The sequence below is a fragment of the Felis catus genome, chromosome A3 (genome assembly GCF_018350175.1).
Source record: "Felis catus isolate Fca126 chromosome A3, F.catus_Fca126_mat1.0, whole genome shotgun sequence".
Classification (NCBI taxonomy): Eukaryota; Metazoa; Chordata; class Mammalia; order Carnivora; family Felidae; genus Felis; species Felis catus.
The window spans coordinates 58,691,342-58,713,573 of NC_058370.1; the positions used below are offsets into that span (position 1 = coordinate 58,691,342).

Consider the following 22,232-nt stretch of genomic DNA (forward strand, 5'->3'; position numbering starts at 1 on the left):
GTGAGGGCTTCCCTATGACAGAGCAGAGAACAGATATGCAGGTTTTCTAGAAGCTGGGACTGGGGAACATGGAGGGGCAAACTGGGGTTTAGGGAGAAAGATGTCAGATATTGCTGGCCTCTTTAGTGGATGGTACAGACCCTAGAGTTATGACATCAAAATTGAAGCTATGTCAATGTTAGGCCAATAACATGTATGCATTGCTACACATAAATAAACAACACTGGAAGAGCTCAGCTACTGTTATATCAGAATTGCGACATGAGCAGCAGACTCTAAGGGCTTAGAAAGATTCTTTGAGAATCAGTTCATTCTGGAAGTGCCCCTAAAACTGAAATGATTTTCCATATCCTTCCTAGATGGCCTTTCTTGCTGATGAATACTACAACTATTGCCAAGAGATTTTACAAAACGTGAGGAACCAAGAACTTCAGAGGGTAGGGTTTTATCTATAAAACACAAGTATTTATGACTCATCATTAATCATTGTACTTGAAAAGACCCCTCAAGGGATGTCAAGTAGTAATTTATTGCACTGAAGTGCTTAGAAGGCAGCTATTTATAGTTATTGAGGTGATACCTGAGGTGATATTTTTATTCAGTTTATTCATTTGGAAATTTTCCAAGGTGCTAATATAACCTTATGCTTCAAATATAATTCAGCTATTTTTTAAGATGTAATTCCTGCTGATTTTGAATAAAGTGTTGGTAACATTATTCACCCTAGAATTTTCAGTAACACTAAAGAGTCATTTTACTGATAACCTGCTAACTGAAAAGGAAGCAAGACTTTGAAGCAGGGTCATCTATGTTGTAATGATTGGATGATTTTATTCTAGAATTGGCTGTGAAAAATATGAGCAAATCTTTTAACCATTCTGAATTTTATCTTTTGCCATAGAAAATCCAGGGGAACAAGTGCACCTTTAAATGAAATCTTTTTTGATGCCTAGTGTTTTAAGTACTTCAATTTTGGGTGATAATGTTCATTTGGCATGAGTTCATTTCATACTTATTGTGTGTAAAACATTACAGTGAAGGAGATACCAAGGTGTTTTCAGGATGGCCCTTGTCCTACTAATGCAATTTTATAAATATCCATCCACATTGGATATCTAATATACTCCTTTCCTTCATTTGCTCATCAAACATTAACTTAATTCTTACCCTGTGACTAGAACCATTTCTGGAACTAGGGAACATATTCTTCATAAGGCTTATAGTCTGGTACTAAAAGGAGCAATACAAGCCAATAAATATGATACAATATGGCAAGTTCTAGAATGGCAGTTTGATTGGATTGTTTTGGGTGCCAGGAGGAAGAGTAATAAGATGGCTGAGAATCTCCCGGTGGGGGGAGCCATGTTGCTGTTGATTGCAGTGAAAAAGCAGAAGTTCAACAGACTCAAAGTGCAGTAGGAAAGGGGTTCCAGGTAGAACCAATGGTGTAGGCAGAAGCAGCAAGATGTTCACAGGCAATGACATGACAGAAAGGTCACTATGACTAAATGTTAATATCTCTTAAGGAGAGAACCAGAGGGAAAGTGTGAAAGTAGTCTGGTGCTAGAAAGGGTCTCATGCCCTGTGAAGAATTCTGATTGATTGAGAAGCGGGGCAGGGGGAGCGGTTGGAGACAGTGATGCAAGATCACCATACGGGAGCAGAGGACAGTGAGGAGGTTTTGTCATAGTCAAGGTGAGAAGTGAGGGGGGAGGTCTGGAGCAGTGACAATGACATCAGAAAAAAAGATAGACAAATTGGAGAAATATTCCTAAAGCAGATACAACAGGATTGGATGACTTTGGGAAGGATTGGTGAGAGAGTTATCAGAGATGAGCCCATGGTTGCTATCTCATTAAAACCCACCAACCCTGGGGCGCCTGGGTGGCTCAGTCGGTTGAGCGACCAACTTCAGCTCGGGTCATGATCTCACGGCTTGTGAGTTAGAGCCCCACATCGGGCTCTGTGCTGACAGCTCAGAGCCTGGAGCCTGCTTCGGATTCTGTGTGTCCCTCTCTCTCTCTGCCCCTTCCCACTCATGCTCTGTCTCTCTCTCTGTCAAAAGTAAATAAACATTAAAAAAAAAAAAACCCACCAACCCCAAAAAGCCATGCTCCAAAGTTACCAAACTGACAGTAAAAGGATTAATAATCCTTTCATCCCACTATTGTATTTTTGTTCAATATCTATGAGTCTCCTTGGAGATGTCTTCTGAAGAATTAATGCCCTGGTAACAAGATTTCAAATCACAGGTTCATCATCAGGTACTTAGAGAGTTGGCCCTAACTTCCTTGGCAGCCTACATACAGGGATAGTCCTTGCCTGGAGTCATTGGCAGGTCCTCCTGTCAGGGTTTCAATGCTTCAAAATATTTGAGCTTACAAAAATCCCTGAAAGGCAAGAGTCTTTATTAGCTGGCATCTCATGTTGGTCATCTGGTTCAATAATAGAGTCTGAAGAGTCATCATGGGCAAAGATAAAGAAAAGTAAGGAAGCTGCCATTTTGTTCCACAACAAAAAGTATCTACAGAAGTCTTTAAAGAAGGCCCCTATGTAGAATGATACTGGTCCTCTTTTATCACAGAGTCTTTAGGTGAATTCTAAGTTGGCAAGGAGGAAGCCTCTTTGATTACATACTGTTACACGTCCTTCTGAGCTGACAAATAATTGAGGGAGTCAGTCAATGAACATTTATTCTAAACTGTGGTCTGTGGTCTGTGCCCTGTGGCCAGATCTTTATCCTGTTACAATCAACAGGAGCCCCCTTGTGGTCAGAAACGGCCTTCCTTGCAGAAAACCATGAAAATTACGTTCCATGTCTTCCCATCCAACTGGCAGTTGCTCTCTGATAGGTTACTGGAGAGAATACTTCTAAAACACAGCCTGGAAGAGCTCATAGACAAAGTTTTACATTAACTGGACTGAAATTCATCCCATTATCACTTGGAGCTGATTAAATATGTAACGGGGGATTAGTCTCACCAGACACAAAATGAGTTTTTGGAGGTATGTTCTATTCCCTCATCAGGTGGAGGACTTGCTCACTTCTTTCTGGAAATCTCTGCAGCAAGACACAGTCATGCTTATGTCATTGCCTGATGTGTGCCAGCTCTTTAAATGCTACGATGTGCAGCTGTACAAGGTAGGAAGATATTTGTTTGCCTTTCCTTTCTAGAAATCGATACCAAATGCTGGGATTAGAACCACAGCCCTCCTGCTCTGCAGTCTCTGTGGTCTTCAAGCCCTCTGAGGAGTAAATAGTGGTGTTGATGGACCACGAGCCTTTTGATCTTTCCCTAAAACTCAGCTTTTTTTTTTTAATTCAGCGAAAGTTACCTCATGTAAAGAAAAAGCCAATACACATGGTGACCTATGGTTCCAGTGATTACTGAACTCTGCACTAGGTCAAAGTTCTTTCTCTGGTAATTTCAACAAAAGAAGGCTTTTTAGAATGAGTAATTGGAATAATTGCTTTGGAATATACCTAATTGCCAGGGTTTTCTGGTTGTTGTTGGGTTTTTGTTTTGTTTTGTTTGTTTGTTTGTTTGTTTGTTTGTTTTTAATGCTCTATCTCTAGAGTGGTTATCATTATTTGGGGATCAGTTATATATAATTTCTGTGGTTCTCCTTAAGCTGGCCATGAACCTTTACCTTTTACTTTATTACCTTTTAGGAAATAGTCTAGTCCTTCAAAGTTTTTAACACAAAGGTTGAAAAACGGTGGCTGGGTTCTCAGCCCTTATGTATTTGGATTTGACCCACCTACTATTGGCTGAAATAGTGTTTCTTAACATTTTGAATCAATTAGCAATGTTTTAAGATCTTTAAAAAAAAAAGCCATCCTGGCTGCACATCCTGCACAGTGAGCAGTGAGTGGCCAAGCCGCTGGTGGCTTTCTCTCTGAGTTTGTGGCACGTCTGACCATGGCCACTTGTAACTAGAGGACCCCTACCCTGGGCGGCAGCCACCACATCTTGACGATTCTGTTGCAGGGAATTGAGGACGTTCTCCTTCATGACTTTTTGGAAGATGTTTCTATTCAGTACCTGAAATCTGTCCGGTTATTTAGTAAGAAATTTAAGCTGTGGCTACTTAATGCTTTGGAAGGGTTTCCCGCCCTCGTGCAGATCTCCAAACTCAAAGGTAGGTTTCAGTGAAAAAAAAAAAAAATGAATTCTGTTGAGAGTAGATGACGTATCTGACTTTCAGACTGAGGCAGGACACCTCAGTTGTTGGGTAACTCTTCCCCTCCTGCACTAAACTGTGGTATGCAAGGCATGACCACTTCAGATCGGCTGGTGTTTGCTTTAGTGTGATGATGGGTCCTTGTGCTGATCCACCCACACCCTTTCACTATTGCCCCTTATAAATACTCACAGGGACTTCTGACAGGCCCTCCGGGATAGAGGTGCAGGGAAGGAGCTGGCCCTGCCTCCAGCCCCTGGCTGATGCGGCCTTCTCAAACCAACCCCCGAAGGCAGCCTACAGTCCTTGGGCTCACTGGCCACGCAAGCAGGGCTGACCAGGGCTCAGGCTCCAATATTCTTCCGCCTCTTTGTGCTCTGTGTGGCCTCCCGCAAGGCTTCAAAGAATATTGCTCCCTCTTTTGAAATCCCTCCCATGCCCTTAACTTTCTTACACCTCTTGGGCCACAGGGGCATTGACACCTTTGTGGTCTCAGTCTGCCCATTGGCTTTCTAGAACACTTTCCCTTCCATCGTGCTGCCAGATGGTAGTGGCTGAATACTACTTCCCCCAGGCTGCTTGCCTGCTCCAGGACTACAATGGCTTCCTTTAAATGCCAGCATTCCCCACGTGTGTGTGACATGTTTATGGTCCTGGAAATACCCATTTTCTCCCTCCTGCCTCTGTGAGGTTTTCCACCACCACCTGTAGCTGCTTCCAACAGCCTCCCCACCAGGACCCTCCTTTTCCTGGGCCAGCTTGCTCAGGGCTGAGTCTTGCTTTCTTTGCACACTGTTTGCTACCTTCTCAGAGTGCCCACATAACAGGACCATGTCTAATTTTAACCCACCAGCCCTGCACCCCTTGCTGGGTTCGGTACTCACACTGGGAATCTTGATCTCATGTGACCCACCTGAATCATGGAACCATGACCACGAGACTGCCAGCCAAGTATCCGCAGGGAGGGGGTGCTGCAGGGAATGTAAGGTCTGGAACTTGCTGTGGCAGAAGATCCATGAAGTGGGGAGACCAAGCCCCACTCCAGCTTTCCTGTGGTGGCTTTACCTCCCATCTTAACCCAACCCCGGGCTCCCTCTGTCCTTCCCAGAGGCACTTCAGAGCCTCCTAGTTGATCATCCTGCCTCCAGCCTCACCCCCTCAGTCACACTCCTCTCCACACCTAGTGATCATTCTGCGCAGTGATCTGACCCATTAAAACCTTCCATGGCCCCTGCTGCCTGGAAAGTCCCCTATGCAAAGTCATTCTCAGCTTGGCCTCTGGCCTCATCTTTGTCCCCAGCCCCCTAGGGCGTCCCTCCACTGGTGCTCCTCAGCAACACAAGACAGGTTGTCCCCAAAAAGGCCCTTATTCCTGCTCCTGCCTGTGCCTAGACTGCCAACCCCATCCGCAACCCCCCTCCCACACCCCCCACTCCTCACCCTTGCTAACTCCTAACTTGCATGTTCTAAGTCATCCCTGACACCTTCTTCCAAACAGGCCTCTCCCTTCCCTCAGCAACCCCCACCCCCACCCAGCACCCCCTTCCTTCCTTCTTCCCTATGCTGCTCTCACACTGCCAGAGCACTTACCCTGCTGTGGGGAGGGAGTCTGCATGTCTGGTGACCCATCCTCGGGGGGTGAGCCCCTAGAGGGTAGAGGCTGCCTCCTTTATCCAAAAACCTGGCAAATAAATACCCAGCAAACATTTATGGAGCAAATGCTGTACGCATATCGGTCATAAAGATTTGTCAGATGAATACATGCACACATTCCCTTTAGATTTTCTCTTGTCATCCTTTCCTTTCCTTGGGTCATTTTTTGAGGAGAGCACTGTAGAGATGACAAAGTCGGGGAACTCAAGCTTCCTGGGCAAAAATCTTCAACTCCTTTGAGCCGGTGTATCAGATGCCAGGGTTGCATCATTTTATGGTACAAGGGAGTGGGGACTGAGGGGAAGGGGTGGGGGGAGGGGGGTGTTTTAGTCAGTGGCCCCTGTCAACCTCTCCTAGCCATTCGGGAAAGGGTAAGCGGGTGGTGGGAAACAGGATACACAGAGGTCTCCCGATGTGGAGGGCAGTTTAGGCGGCTATACCCTCCTAGGTAGATGTGTGTGCCTCTGTCTGTGCCTCCTCTCCCCCACTATGTACATGCGAACTTGAAGCTACCCTGTCAGTAATGGCCACGTGTATTGTCCTTAACAGAAGTTACTGTGTTTGTCAAAAGACTAAGAAGAAAGACATACCTTTCCAACATGGCAAAGGTAGGTTTCGGCCAACATGACAGGAGGGAACAAAGCAGTTTCTTGAAGCGAAAAGTGAGAGCTGCAAGTATCCCCTAAGAGCAGGTGGCAGTTCCCTTTGCAGGGAGGCCATGTGCATCCACTTAAAGGGCAGAGGGCAGACAGGAGGACCTTGCTGGCCACTAACTGGGAAGGCCTAGTGGGGCCAAGACTCATCTAGAAGCCCATCCCTCAGCTCCCCTCCTCAGAAAGGTTCTCCCTGCAGAAGAAAAAGCAGAACAAGCAGGTCAATGTTATAAAGTTCCAGAGGAAGACCCCATATAAGAGCAGACCAGGACCAGTTAGGGTCAGAGGTGAAAGGGCATCATGGCAGACAGAGCCCTTCAGCCAGTGCGTGGCCCCAAAGACTCAGTGTGTCCGGGCTGCCAGGTCTCCCTGCTGGATTGATTGTGTAGTTTCAGTGTTAGAGGAAGGCAGACTAGGGCTGAAAGAAAGATTATATAATGCCTGTGTGCAGGCCGCTCGGGAATCTGTTCTGAAATCCTATGGACACCAGATCAGGACAGTGCTCTGTTCCAAATCAGCAGGAGCTGTGTTGGGCCTTCCACTTAACCCTCTCCATCCCTCCAGCACAAACTCTCCCTAGACTTTGCATTCCTCGGGGCTGTTTCCTGCCTACTGCTCACAGCCCATCCAGTTCTCCAGCACTTTCTCATTCCTGATTGGGTCAACGGGTGATGGCCTCACAGCAAGGCCTTCATCCCAACCCAACTCAAATGGCAAGCTTGGGTTCTGGAGCCATGCTACTCTGAATCTTATATTTGTTAACACTATCAGTTGGGAAGGTTTACTGAACACCCCAGGTGCCTTCAGGCTCCTCCTCAGTGAGATGGAGGTGGCTCTAGAGCCTGCTCCTGAGGCTGGTGTGAGGATGACCATCCCACAGACTCCAGGAATGTAAGGGACTGGATTGGCGCCCTTGGCCAACTGAGGAACTCAGCTCCCAGAGGCTGAATTCATGGCCCTCCCTCTGAGAGGAAAGGACAGGGACAGCTTCTGAGTCCCCGCAGCCACCCTGTGGAACCAGTCAACACTCACTCTGCAAAGCCACATTTCCCTTGCAGAAGCTCAGACACTTACTGTGTTCCTCTCTAGAGTAGTTTAGGCTTGTGGAGTGGGGTGCCCCGAGAGCCCCGACTGCTGTGAGCAAACCACTCTGAATGCTTATTTTCAGAAATACAGTTCTAGAATGTGTGAAATTCAAACACGTCAGTTGTCATTTAGGATTCAGTTTTAATCCACTTCTCTTTCTCCTCAACAAAAAGTCTTGGTCATTTGGAGATGACCAAGAGGTGCCTGGGCAAAAGTAAAATGCCAAGGGGCGCCTGGGTGGCTCAGTCGGTTGAGTGTCCGACTTCGGCTCAGGTCATGATCTCGCAATCAGTGAGTTCAAGCCCTGCATTGGGCTCCGTGCTGACAGCTCGGAGCCTGGAGCCTGCTTCTGATTCTGTGTCTCCCTCCCTCTCTGCTCCTCCCTCACTCAACGCTCTGTCTTTCTCTGTCTCTCAAAGATGAATAAATGTTAAAAAAAAAAAAAAAAGTAAAAAAGTAAAATGCCAAGATTTAATGAAGTATTATGCTTCCCCATTATCTTTAGACTATGAGAATGGTATTGAAAAACAACAAGAGGGTCAATGTTTTGAAGTCAGATCTACATGCCATCATCAATCAAGGTGCTTTGGACACTTCTAAGAAAGCCCCGCCGAGTAACCCGTGCAGCACGGCTGACCTGGAGATGCACACGGAGATGCAATGTAATCTTCCTTCTGCAGCTCGCGTTACTGGAGCGCTTGGGATATATCTGGGGCTGCCCGGCCATCACTAGTTTATGAGTTCTTAATAGAGGTAGAACCTACTTTACTCTTTAGTATTATACTTTATCTGCTCGCACACCTCTTCCTGCAGGGGTGAGGAACACCCAAGGGAACACTCCTCCAGGGTCCGCCAGGCCACCAGTGCTAGTACATGTTTGTTGAATGAATGAACAGATGAGTGTGGTTGTTGCCTCACAGCATCTCTTTCTGGAAATCAACCTGGAGTGCCTCCTTTGGAAGAAAAGACTTCTTCATCAATCTTGTACACGCACAGATTCGAGAGTGTCTTTTCTACCCTTGTCTGAACTGGATTGAATGACCTCCCTGCCTTGCCAGATTCTGCTGCCACTATTGTGAGCATCATCAATTATTATTTTTAACAATGTGAAAATTTAGCCATGGTGCTTTTACTGTGTTTTGCTACTTTCCAAACAAGTGATAGTAAGTATGTGGATATTCCTGCCCTTTGCTATCTGTTGTAATTATTTTTTTAAAAAATCTCCCTTCCGCAAAGAGCTCGGCAAGCTGGCTGACAGCATCGTTCCATCCTGGGGAAGCAAGAGTAGTGAGAGAAGGAGCTGTCCTCGCTCAGGGGGAGAACCTGGGTGCTGTTTCAGGAGGAGAGCTGCAGAAGGTGTATGACCTCCTCCCCCAGACTGTAGGCGAATCTCTAGGCCCCTGTATGAGAGTCGCCGGGGGTGGGCCATGGGGGCCGTGCTCGGTTGGCACCCATTCCAGACACTCCACCAGGGAGGCCTGGGAAGGTCTACTAGCTTCATCCTCCACGAGCCTGACTCTGTCCTGGTACACTCAACTCTGCATAGAGCTCTGCTTCCCCAGAACCTGTGAGCTCCTTCAGATGTCAGCCGTGGCTTCTTCATCTTGCTCCACCGAGCGCAGTGCTGGCACAGGGTAGCCCTTCAGTGCTTCATAACTAGATGAGTACCTGGAGTCGGCAGTGCATACATGCACTGCAAACTATCCTCGCCTCTTTCTTTAACCTTGAAGTAGGGCTGACTTTGGTAGGATTTACCAGTTATTAAAATATTTAAATAGGTCCATACTGGGCCACCTGGGTGGCTCAGTCGGTTGAGCATCCAACTTTGGCTCAGGTCATGAGCTCACAGTCTGTGAGTTCGAGCCCTGCGTTGGGCTCTGTGCTGACAGCTCAGAGCCTGGAGCCCGCTTCTGATTCTGTGTCTCCCTCTCTATCTGCCCCTCCTTGCTTGTGCTCTATCAAAAATAAATAAACATTAAAAAATTGTAAAACAAAATAATAAATAAATAGGTCCATACTTTTTGGCTAGTAGCCCCTGCCCCTGTTGCCTGGCCATCCCAAATCCCAGCTCCTCCCTAGGATCTCCCTTTCCAACCAAACCAGCAATGAAAAGTGAATACCTAACCCAGCAAGCTTCAGAGATATGGGCAAGCAGTCCTCATTAGTAGGAGCCCAAAAGGCCTCCCTCCCAGGCTACTGGCTCTCCCCAAAGTTCCAGGTGCTTGCCCAAACCCTGCTTTTGCTCCTGCTGGAGCCCAGGGAACCCCAGGAAGGCATGAGGCCTCTCTCCCAGATGCCTGCCCAGTCCTCCTGTGTTCCTGCTGGCATTCTTGTGGACGGAAGAACTTCCAAGAGGGCACAGAGCCAGCATGGAAGCAGTATGCTGGTAGCCACTGCTGACACCTAGCAGGCAAATGCTTGAGGTGTACCTCAAAGATCTGCCAGATGAACCCTGGCCAAGCCTCAGTCAGGGCCATGGCAACCTACTCGGTTTTCTAAACTCTGCTGGGTCCATGGCTGCATTCAAAAAGGCGAGAGAGCCAAAGGCTGTTCTTTGCTAAGTGCTGCCTGTGCAGGTGCAGGAGCCAAGTCCCAACGTCACATGTGCTGGGGCTCCACCCTTCAGGTCTGTACTAACTGAGTTTATAACCCCAGGCAAGGCACATCCCTCATCAGCTTTGATGTCCACCATCAGTTTCGAGGACATTAATAAACTACCCCTTTTGTGAACATGGCAAGGATAGGTGAGGTCATGTCTGTATCATGCAATGAGCTCATTTCTAGCTGGGTTCTGTATAATTACAAGGTGTAGTTATTATTTCAAAATATTTTTTCCATTTCAACAAGTGACAGAGGTGGTTCCTAAGAGGCAAGACCACATAACTCTGAACTAGTTGACCGCAGAGGTGACAAATCCGGCTTTAGAATTCATGCTTTGTGTTCAGAAGGGGTGTGAGGCCCCAGGGAGTTCCTTTAAACTACTGTTCCAGTGTCGTCCCCTAGGTTACGTCGTACACAAATACTTACAGTAAAATCCTGCTACTTGGCTCACAATCTTTTTGTTTCTTTTGTCTATAGGTTTAAGCAGTTTGATTTCTTTGCTGGGGACATCCACAGACCTCAGTGTATTCCTGAATTGTCTGTCTTCAAATCTCCAAGCATTTGTCTTCCAGGTACAAAACCGTATTTTTAAAATTTTTTGAATTTACATCCAAGTTGGTTAGCATATAGTGCAATAATGAGTTCAGGAGGAGATTCCGGTGATTCATCCCCTATGTATAACCCCCAGTGCTCATCCCAACAAGTGTCTTCCTTAATGTCCCTTACCCATTTAGCCCATTCCTCCACCCACCACCCCTCCAGGAACCCATAGTTTGTTCTCTATATTTAAAAATCTCTTATGTTTTGTCCCCCTCCCTGTTTTTATATTATTTTTGCTTCCCTTCCCTTATGTTCATCAGTTTTGTACCATGATATTTTTTTTAAAGGGAAGAAGGGGTTGTTGATCATTCCAGCTACATTTTAGCACCAGTGCCCGTGACCCGATGAAATGAAAGAGTTTTCTCTGGCCAGAAATGTGTCATTGCTGGTGCGGGTGTTAAAGATAGGGAAGTGGTGTCTCACTCCTGTAGCAAGGCAGGAATCAGAGGCTGGCACATGCAGGTGTGCGTTTGTGGGTAAGCATGTGCTCTTGGGTGAGCACATGTGGGCTCAGGTGTGTGTGCAGGTGAGAATGTATATGCAGATGAGTGGGGGTGGGTGAGCATGTGTGTGTGAGTGACCACTAGTGTGTGTGTGTGTGTGTGTGTGTGTGTGTGTGCGCGCAGGTGAGCTTGGATGAGTGTATGTGTGCACCAAGCAGAAGTGTCTAGGAGGAGGGGCAATTTTGTCTGTTTGGGGAGAATGGCACTTTTCTGGGTACTTTGCAGAACCATCCCAATAAAGCATCAGGCTTGATTTCACAAAATCAAAGACGAATTGTTTTCGATATAGATGGGTTTCGTCCTTCCGGTCGACTTGAAACTTGGGTGTTCCTTGAGCAGGGAGGGTTCTTTGCTTAATTGTCATCATCCTCTGCTTCCACAGCCACACTGTAAGAGCTGAGAATGCTGTCCAAGAAAGCTACAGCACCCTTGTCCTAGTGGCCCACGGTGGGTGGGGCATTGTCCTCTGAAGTCTGAGGCCATCAGGAAAGGCCTTGATGAGGGAGGTGGGGTTTAAACTGGGGTGTGGAAGGTGAATAGGATTAAAACAAGCTAAGGGAGTAATGTCCCCACGAGAGACCTGAGCAGAATGAGCATATGGAAAAAGGAGGATCTGTCTAGGGAAGAAGAAGCAGACATCTCTGGAGGAGACTTAGAGGGCCTGTACCGTGAACATGACTTTGGGCTTTCTCTGTTTAAACTTCTCGTCACATTTCTTTCTCTCCTCTTTCCTGCCCTGCCTGTTCTTGTCCGTATGCCTGTCCTCCCCATCAAAGAGAAAGGGCACAGACAATACCTGAGACAAAGACTGCAGGCAGCACTGGGATCGCACACCTCATAGAGATGAACCAGAAAACTTTCCAGGAAAGAACTTGAAGGTCATTCCCAACCTTTGGCAGGTGTCTGTTTCCGTTCTTTGCTTCTGGGTGATAATCATTCCAGATTCTGTATAGCTTTTATCCCTCCCCGTCGGTCTTTGGCAAAGCTTATTTATAACAGTGGTAAACATGTTTAGGGCTATGATGCTGTGGAGACATTTATTCACATGAAAGCTTCACCCACAGAATCTTTCAAGCCTCTGTTCCTTGTTTTAGGTATTCACTCCACCTCTGACTTTAACCAAGATGAGCCCTCTGATACCAGTAATACCAGACCTGCCTTGGAGCAGCCGGAGGGGCTCATCTTATTTTAGACCATGTAACATGTTGTATTTCCCAAGACTCCACCACCCTATCTTCAGCCTTCACCAATGAAGCATGTTAGAAAAATGGTGTTTTTGTAACTGCGTGCCTTTGAAGGGCTTGTTTTTGTAAAGCAGCTTGGCTGATAAAAAGCAGTGTATTGTCAATAAAATACTCAGACTGTTAAAATGTAAGCCCTTGGGCATGTGGGAGATGACTAATGGCTTCCGTGGCTAGCATCTGGCAGCTCGCTAGCAGAGGGAGATGTTCAGCTGCGTCACGTGTTCGTTCTCCCCGTTCTTGTGCAGTTGGGGCCCAGGAGCAATTTATGAACACGGGAACCTGAGGTGCCACGTGGGTGGCGAGCGGAGGAATATTCCATACTGTTGAGGGGTTATGTCTAAACGTCTAAGCAGAGAGCTGGTCGCCTGCAGCTACTTCTCTTGATGCTCTAAAAAAGTATCCTTGTGTCTGTGAAGCAGGGCTTCTCCCAGGAGCCCCATTTAGATGATCAGAAAGACTGGCGGGGGGTGCCAGAAGCCACGGGGGGAGCGGGGTTCATGTGTTCCCAGAGCCCAAGGCACTCCCAGTGAAGGCAAAGGAAGGAGAGAAGCAGTGATGAGAAAGGGGATTCCTTCATTCCTAGACAGTCTCAACATCTCCTCCTCAGAGACATGTGGCTAAGCCAGTGGGTGGTCCACATATACGATGAGGCTTAGGAGGCTTTGGGGCATTCATTCCAACATTTGCATGCGAGATTCATATGATCCCATGGGTTTGTAATTCATTGCAAGCGCGGCCCAAGGCAGCTCCCAGTCTGGTTAGTTTCTCAGCCTGCACACAGACAGGCATCTCACCCACACCCAGTTAAGTGCTATGCAGGCCGTCGGCTGGCCTCGGCTCTGTTGGCCCCACGGATGGGACCTGCCAGTCCTCAGATCATTCACCTGACGCAGTGGCCAGCTTTGTGCTTTCCAAAATCAGTGCCATTACTTTCATTATTATGGGATTCTGTGCGACTTTTTCACACGAACGGCCTTGGCAAGGATAAAACAGCCACCGTCTCTCTCAATGGCTACCGCCAGGTGGGCTTCAGTGAGGCTGCCCTGCAGGATTTCTCTGTTGCTTTTCACAAATGACTTCTTTCATGGGGTTAAAACAAAAAATGTAGGCCAATCTCCCACCTCTTTCCTTCTCTCCACCAACTTCAAAGGGTTCTTCTCTGGAATCATCTCCACAGGAGAGGCCACAAGACCAGATATAGGCCAGTGTGCCTCTGCCTCTCTGCCCGCCTCATCATTTCCTCTTCCTCTTCTCCTTGGGCCACTTGGGAAAGTCTGCGCATGACACCTATGCGCATTTGAAAACATGATCTTCTTGATTTTGTCATAAACCCCAGCATTTTTTTCCTCACAAAAATGTAATAGCCAAGCAGAAACAAAGAAGAGTTTATCAAATTGGCCGCCAGCTTCCAGCTGAGATGGAATTTCCTTCTTACCACTGTGAGCAAAGCCATGACCCTCTGCCACAGAGATAGTTTTGGTAAGTCAGAGACTACAAAACATTTTGTATTCTACCCTTTAAAAATGTTATCATAGGGGCACCTGGGTGGCTCGGTCAGTTAAATGTCCAGCTTTGGCTCACGTCATGATCTCATGGCTGGTGGGTTCGAGCCGTGCATTGGGCTCTGTGCTGACAGCTCAGAGCCTGGATCCTGCTTCAGATTCTGTATCTCCCTCTCTCTCTGCCCCTCCCCACTCACACTCTGTCTCTCTGTCTCTTAAAAATAAATAAACATTAAAAAAAATTTTTTAATGTCATCATAGCATAAGTATTCTCCATGTTCTACATAAAATCCAGTCATCTCCTTTTCACCTTTTAAAGCAAAATACAACATAGACACAGAGTCATACAAAGCCATAACAATCATTTTTTTTTAATGGCAACATGATACATGCTTCCCTTTCCCATTCCATCATGGTTGGATGTCTTAGAAGCTTCCCCAGGTTTTTATTTGTTTGTTTGTTTGTTTGTCTGTTTGTTTGTTTTAAGTAGGTTTCAACCTGAACACAGCCCAACACGGGGCTTGAACTTGACCCTTAGATCAATAGTCGGATGCTTAACCAACTAAGCCACCCAGGTGCCCCACCTTTGTTTTTGAATTGTGTTCTTGGGACAAGTTAAAGAAAGCACCCAGGAAGCCAACTAAGATAGAAAAAAAACGTGGGTTCTTTGGGGTGCCCATATTTAAATTTTATAAATAACAGTTGATAAAGTCATCCTTGTACGCAAATAGTGGAAAGAGTGAAAGAGCATCCATTGCAAACTTTCTGGTCAAATGGGTGGTCTTTCTCTGTCAGAGAAGCTCATGTCTGTCACATCTGTGGCAAAGATGGTGTGTAGGAGAGCTGTAGTAAGGGAATTTCACCCCTGAGCCCTCCAGCCTCGTGGAAAGAATCACTCACTCCAACGGCTATTTATTGTGTCCCTACAAAGTCGCAAGCGCCTTCCTGGGCACTGAGCATACAGCAGTGGAAAGACAAAGTCTCCACCCCTGTGATCTTGCAAACTAATCAGGGTGAGGAATCCCTGTTCCAGAGAAGTCCTCACGGCGAGCAGGTGGAACAAGGAAAAGGAGATAAGCCCTATGGTAGACCAGTTTTGCCAACACTCTGGAAGGTGGCTGCTGTGAGTTGCCATGGAAATGACACCCATTGATAATGAGATTTCCCCTTTAATGAAGTCCAAATGACTCTGCTTTATGCTAATGCTCTCCCAGCACAAAGTGATGGCGCAGGGCTCACATGTAGTCATGGAAAGAAACCCAGCCCTGAAGCTGTCGTCCCCTCCCCCAATACACTTTCTTTGGATCCCTGTATGAAGCCCAACAAAGTATTTACACCAGTTTTTCCTCTTCACATGGTTAAGTGGGCCAGAGGGAGGTCAGGCTCATTCAAGAGCCTGTCAAGCCATCCCATCTCACCCAGATCTATCAAGGAAAAACAAACATTGTATAAGGCTTTGATATGGACAGAAGTTTGCTTGAAATGGACAAAAGGCATTGAAACAGGCAAAAGGTTCAGCACACTGGTCTGAGTTATCTCTGTCTTTCATTGTGTTTGAGTTATTTTACAACTCTAAATTGTGTCCAACTGATGATAATGCAAATGATCCTCTTTCAGGGAAATGCAAACTAGCTGTGTCAGGTGGATGCCATTGATTACTGTCCTGAGGACAGGTCTGTTGAATTTGTGTAAATTCTTCTCTGTCTATATATGGTCAATGCTTTGAATTCTCTTTTGAACCAGTTGCAATATTTTACTAACTTCCTCTTTAATAAATGACACGAGTTCTTTGACACCCATTCATTTTATATCTGTATAAAGAGTCAAGGTTTTACCTTCATTAAAAAAGTGTCTTTTAATGATAGCAATAAGCCAGATCCCCCTCCCCCACACCCCACCCCAGCCCCGCTTTTCAGCCTAATGTTAATTATCTTTTTCTTTTCTGGAAAACCAAAGGCCTTGGGATTTGGAGCGTTTCGCTGAGTCACATGCCCTCCTGTCTCCCCTACCAGTCTCGCTGAGGGCACCCCTTGCAGGCCCACGTGAGAGAATGCCAGCCAGCTTCCTTCCCCCACTTCCCTCACCACAAGATGCAGCCACACAGACTGCAACAGGGGAAAGGCATAGCTACGTTTCCAGCTCTTTCCAGCCTCCTAAGGGCAGCTGGCTCCCTTCTGCACTATACCTCTGCGTCTCCCAGCCTGTCCCTTATGGCCCAGCCTCATGTGCCAACCACGGGAGGCCAAGGGTGCACATTCTCCAGCTCTGGGAGCGGCATCTCTTTCTCTGTGGGATTTGTTTTTCTCCCACCTCACACCAGATGGGTTTTAAGTTCCCCTTCATGGCTCAGGCTATGTAACTGTCTGTGCTTTCTGTCCAAAAGCCTCCTTGACTGGGATTCATGGGTATGGAATGCCCGCCTAGGACCCCTGAGGATCTGCTATAGGAGTGAGAAGGTCCCAGTACACAGGAGTTGAAAGCCCCAGAAAAGTTGGTATTTCCACAGTGATCTGTTTATTTGTCCATCTGTCTATATCTAATTATTCATTTGGGCTTGTTATTTCAATGTAGGCTCCTGGCATTTGTTTCATTTGCTGCTTCTGGAATATGTGATTCATATACTTCAGTCATGCATAGAAGAGGAAGAGGACGACGATGATGTGGGAAATCTCAAGGAAATGCTACCAGATGACCAGTCTCTTGTCCAGCCAGACCAGGCAACCTTCCACCCTCCAGATTCTTCACCAGCCCTGGCGTATGACAGCCCACATATGGATCCACATCGGGTGATGCTGAAACACATAGGCCAGAGCCGATGTCCTGTGGGTGTGAACAGTGTGTTTCTCAGGGTCCTGGGCTTCCTGGTGGACACTGACACGGGTGATAAGGTACAGACACAGGGGCAGGCTTGGCAAGGGAAGTAAGAACTATCACACAGTTAGGAAATCCACGAAGATCACTCTGTCCAAACAATGATACACGATTCTAGACTCATCTTTGCTTCAGGAGATTTTTGCCAGGGGTGATGATAGTAGCTTATCTGTTAATCACTGGTCAGCAAACGTTCATGGTGTATAGATTATGTACCAGGCACACTTAGAGCTGTGGAATATTTGGATGGCCTGGGTCTTGCCTTGCCAGAGTTTGCCAGGCATGCTTATGATGAAATTTGGAAGAAAGAATTCCTGAGATGTTTTTGGTGCAAAAAGGTGATTTTATTATAGCATGGGACAAGACCCATGGGCAGAAAGAACTGCACTGGGATTGTGAGGAGTGACTGATTATATACTTTTTGATTAGTGGGGGTTAGGGATAGCATAAGTCTCAGGAATTTTGAAGCAAGGCTTTCAGGACCTTGAGGGGCTAGCTACTGTTAAGATAAGGTTTAGTCTGTAATAAAACATAAACATTAATGTGCTAAGGCAGCCATGACTTCCTTGAGGAAGGTCACACTCCGCATGTTTCAGGTGTCTGTCCGTGGGCTGCAAGCTGTAAGATTTAGTTTAAGCTACATTTCTCTTGACTTTGTTTTCCTCAGTAGTTAGGCTAACTGAGCTAACTAAACTAAGAGGTAACCCCTGAAAACACCTCTGCCATTTGGGATTTTGAAAAGATGGAATTGGGGTACATCTTGAAAGATATAAAAATAAGAATTGCTATTTCCACCTACTATACAACTTTTCTATACATTATCTCCAAGCCATACAGCCCTGCAGAGTATCTGCCCTTATCATTTCTATGCCATGGCTGAGGGAACTGAGGCTCCGAGAAGCTAAGTGACTTGCAGGAAGTCACACAGCAAGTAAATAGTGGAATGGAGATTGGAACCCTGGCCTGCCTGATCTCTAGTCCATTCTTCTCCCACAACACAAGATCAGAGGAGGGTGGTCCATGCCCGAAGGAGAATAGGACACAGATTGCAGAGTTCAGAGAGGGGACCTCGAGTGCCAGAAAGAGGGGCCAGACTGCTGGAGCAAGCAATTGAAACTCCTCCATTGCCTGGGGAAGTGGAGGGTGCCTGATGTAAAAAATTGTCTTAGTACTAATTTCTAAACCTTCTATACACATGTTTGGAAATTTAGCCACTTTACATAGTATTTCTTTTGCACCTGCAAGTTCCCTCCCCTTTTGAGAAGATGAGGAGTTGAGCTGAGTAGGAGATCCAGGCAGGGCCATTGCCCTTCACCTGAGTTAACAGTGGTCTTGACCATGGGAATAAGTCACAGCCTGAAACAGTTCAATGCCCTACAGTCCTCACAATAACCAGAACCTCACAGCGACCTTTCCTTCCTGAATAAACCCTCATTCCAAGTACACCAGAGTGCAGAGAACCCTGTTATTAAGCACTACTTGGACAGAACACCGTACTAGACAAAAATAATATGAGCCAGAGTGAAAGAAATGCGTGTCAGGTTTACACATTCTCTGGTTTTGGTCTTTGTTTTCTTGTCTTGCAATAGTTATGTTCATATATCCAGCTGCCCTTGATGCTGTTGGTGGAGTAGGTTCAGACATGTATCTATAAATAAGAAACTCACCTCCTCTGTGAGTGTGTATGTGAAGCAGACATGACAGATAGGCGTGAAATAGTGACATACTGGCCTCAAATCAGGGACCCAATGGTGGGGGCAAGGAGAGCTGGGCCCTGTTAGGAGAGGAGCAGCTGGGGACAGTTAGGGCATCACTCACGAGCTGGTATTTCAGGGCTGCTGGCAGAGAGAAGGCCCAGTTAGATCTGAAGAAGGGACCAGTTGGCCAGGCTGTGCCCAGGAAAATGTCTCTCCCTGCACCCTGACCCTCTGGACGAAATGTCCTGTCCTGGCAACAGGGCCCTGCAAGGGCTGGCCAGTGGGAAACTCACCTGAGTACACTCTGGAACATTGTATGGAGTCCCAACAGGACAAGGAATTGTGCTGGACATTCAGCTCCAAGTGTGCACATCTCCACTCACTGGCTGGGGAGAGAGCTAGGACTGTAGACAATTTGACATGCCCCTTAGTCACCAAGGTAACCAGGAGTAAACTTTGTGTTGGGCATGTAAATGCATCGTTTCAACAACACAATGAGATGTACCATCATTGTTCCCAGTTCACAGATAGCATAACTGAGGCTCACGAAGGGTTGAGTAATGTTCCCAAGGTCACCTCACTAGTAACTGACAGAGCAGAGATTCAAACCTTCGTAGATCTCCTTGCAAAACTGTCCCTTCCTAGCACCCTCTCTCTTCCCAGAAGGTGCTGCCATGTGCTCTAATTCCAAAAGCAGTGATGGGAATAAATTAGAAATACCTTCAAGTCTGATGATTTGGGAACATAAGTGGGCAGTCTAGTACATAACTTCCTAGATGAGATTCAAATTCCCTGTCTTCCACTTCTTAGCTGAGAATCTTGGGCAAATTGCTTAATTTATCTGTACCTCAGTCTCTTTATCTACAAAATAGGAATAATACTAATTCCATAGGGCAGTTATGAAGCTTAAATAAGTCAATCATTGTAAGATTCTTGGAACATAAGTTAAGTACCCATAACCATTAGTCATCATTATTAATTCTCCAATGAAACCTCCTAACCTGAGCACCTTTCACCACACCCCACCCAATCCCCTAGCAACTCTGAAGTTCATTGCAGTGGGGTTTGACCTATATTTAATTGGTGGAAACAATAGAGAAAGACATTAACTACTTAATTGAACTACATAATAAAGCAATACAGGCAGATGAATGTCAGATAATCCAAGGTAATATGCATTAGAGATTAATTAAACCTGCCTCTGTTTGTGCATGCTTGCTGAATTAGCTATAATGACTTAAACACTCTAACACCAAAAAGTTACGCTCATCTAATTTTTATTGCATTCATTATTCGGCATTTGCACTCATCATCGACAAAAAAGCACACCCTCTGTGTCCCATCTGCATTCATCTGCCACGAGTTAACACCCCATTCAGCTGCACATCTGTGGCAGCCTCGTTCTTGGAACAATTTAGTGCCGCCCTGCACCTATGATAACAACCGAAGTCAGCATTCTGGACTGCCATATCCATCTGCCACTCTTCCACATTCTAGCAATGTTCAAAATAGGAAGGTGCCAAGGAATGTTTAAGAATAAAGTGAAAAAATCACACTGATATTTAATAAGAAATATTCTTTTTAAAAACATACTACACAGTTTTCACTTTAGGGCATGTACTCAAGGATTAAAACATGGCAAAAATATTTAAAAACAAGCAACTCTTTAGCTCTAGAACAGAGGTAAAGACAATTTTTTTGAGAGAGAAGAAACACATCTTCTGGTTGGGTGGTGATGATTATTGTCAAATTTAGGGAGGAAGAGTATGAAATACTTTCACTAACCTTGCATTTGAAGTTGTCGTGTACCCATCTTTGTCAAAATATGTTGACTTATGGGGGTGGGGGGTTATCGATAAAACAGGGCCAAGAAAATACATCTCTGTCAGTCTGAAAGTCATCATGTCCAAGGATTTGCTCATCTCCCAAGTACCACTGGAGCTAAGGGAAGGAAGGCATATTATCCCTGTTTCTCTGATAGGAAGACGTGCTAAGTGAAGTTAGATGTGTTAGCTGAGAGCAGGTGCTTAAGCTAACATCAGAATCTGAATCTCCCAAATCTCTTACTACCCAGCTGAGTGTTAAATTAACCAATGACTATTTTCATGGTCCTCCCACCCCTACCTTCCTTATCTACTGGCATGCTTGATGGATGGTGGAGGAAGGGTCTGTGTGGGAATTTGAGCCAAGAATACAGGGATTGGTCTCCAACTGGAAGGCAGCCAAAGTGATGAGCATTACAGCCACATGGAGCCCCATGGACATTTCATACGTTCCTTCATGATTTTCACACCAGATCCACACTCTCCCATGTCCTTGATGGAAGTGTGCTGGCTTTATCTCAAGTGGTCACAAACAACCGCAGGCCCATTCCTTTTCCTAAAGACAGCCCACCTGCCTCACCCTCCATGGCCCCTCTCTCTTGTACCATCCGAGGGTTAAGATTCTCTCCCTGCAGTCCTCAGGCCTTGAGCATTCCTCAGAGAAATTGGGATCTCCAGTAGTAGGAGTAAATAAATGCAGAAGCTTCTGGTTAGGTCCGTGAGGGCATGGTGGAAGAATTCAAATGGTGGGTCCTGCAACAGGAAATCATATAATTTCTTTTTTTATCTTTTCCTTGTGACTGTTTCCCCCTTGCAGCTCATCCAGGTATTGTTGGAGGACAAGGCCACCGAAAGCACCTTCAAACTCAGCCTTCCTGTGGGACAAGAGGCCCTGGTAACTCTAAAAGATGGACAAAAATTTGTAATTCATGTATCAGATGTACCCCAAAGCTCTGAAAATATTTTTTTCAGGGAAAGCAACGCTAATATATAAGATCATTTCTTAGAATAGGACATGAGAAAACATAGATTTTTCACTCTTAAAAATATATTAAGTGCTAAAGCTTTTGTATTGATGAGAAAGAAGATTTTATGTACATAATAGAGGTAGCATTGTCTATTTTGTGTTTATATGTATTTCAAGCAGTTAGTTTAGGTGAATCATATAAACTGATTTGGAGAATATTTTTTGCTTCTGTTGCTTTTCTTCAGGGCTTTTCAAGTGTTTTTACCAGGGACTTAATAGAAGAGAAGTTTGAGAAATCTTGTGAGTAGAGAAATGGATAGATCTCTAGCGAGAGATAAAATTTGAATACAAATGGGTACAACCAGTAAAAGGCCAATGGTAACATTTTTCTTCCCCTTGGCAGGGCCCCGATTGAAATAGAATTTGTGGAAAGATCTCCTCAGGCAGTAAGAAACAGACAAAATGCAATTTGATACCAACCGTTAGGCTTACTTATTGGTCCATTAAGAACATTCTTGAAGTGAGGTCGAATTTTGAACTCAACAATGTCTGCAACAAATGGTGATGCCCTGCTTTGAGTCACTTTTTATTGCTCTTTGTTGCAAAATCCTGAGAAATGTTGAAACTAAGAATAGATCATTCACTGCTAAGCCAGATCAATTTTTATGTAACTGATTACAACATTTAAAAGGAATTTAGCAATTCATGCTTAACATGACTTCTGGTATAAGAGGAAATAATAGAGAATATTTTATTGATCTCATGTTATATAAGAAATGAATTAAATTTCCCTAAATGCTTGGAAATTTTAAAGAAACACGAACTGTGTCACTAGATTTGTTAAGAA

At 45.6% G+C, this 22,232-nt stretch overlaps 1 protein-coding gene across 12 annotated transcripts in view; it reads left to right on the top strand.

The window, feature by feature from the left end:
* RFX8 (regulatory factor X8) overlaps window positions 1-21,603 on the top strand; it is a 262,472-nt gene extending 240,869 nt beyond the window's left edge. For 10 of the 12 annotated variants that reach the window (XM_045054051.1, XM_045054050.1, XM_045054053.1 and 7 more), the window contains 9 exons: window positions 360-437; window positions 3,029-3,142; window positions 3,993-4,143; window positions 6,388-6,446; window positions 8,083-8,239; window positions 10,656-10,750; window positions 13,890-14,004; window positions 16,599-16,915; window positions 21,236-21,603. In XM_045054051.1, the coding sequence (XP_044909986.1) occupies window positions 360-437; window positions 3,029-3,142; window positions 3,993-4,143; window positions 6,388-6,446; window positions 8,083-8,239; window positions 10,656-10,750; window positions 13,890-14,004; window positions 16,599-16,915; window positions 21,236-21,412 (1,263 nt within the window). In that variant the 3' untranslated portion in view covers window positions 21,413-21,603. Of the gene's footprint in view, window positions 1-359; window positions 438-3,028; window positions 3,143-3,992; window positions 4,144-6,387; window positions 6,447-8,082; window positions 8,240-10,655; window positions 10,751-13,889; window positions 14,005-16,598; window positions 16,916-21,235 lie in introns of those variants that run through there. The other 2 variants (XM_023251564.2, XM_045054055.1) reach the window with 2 other exon arrangements.
* The last annotated feature ends 629 nt before the right edge of the window (window positions 21,604-22,232 follow it).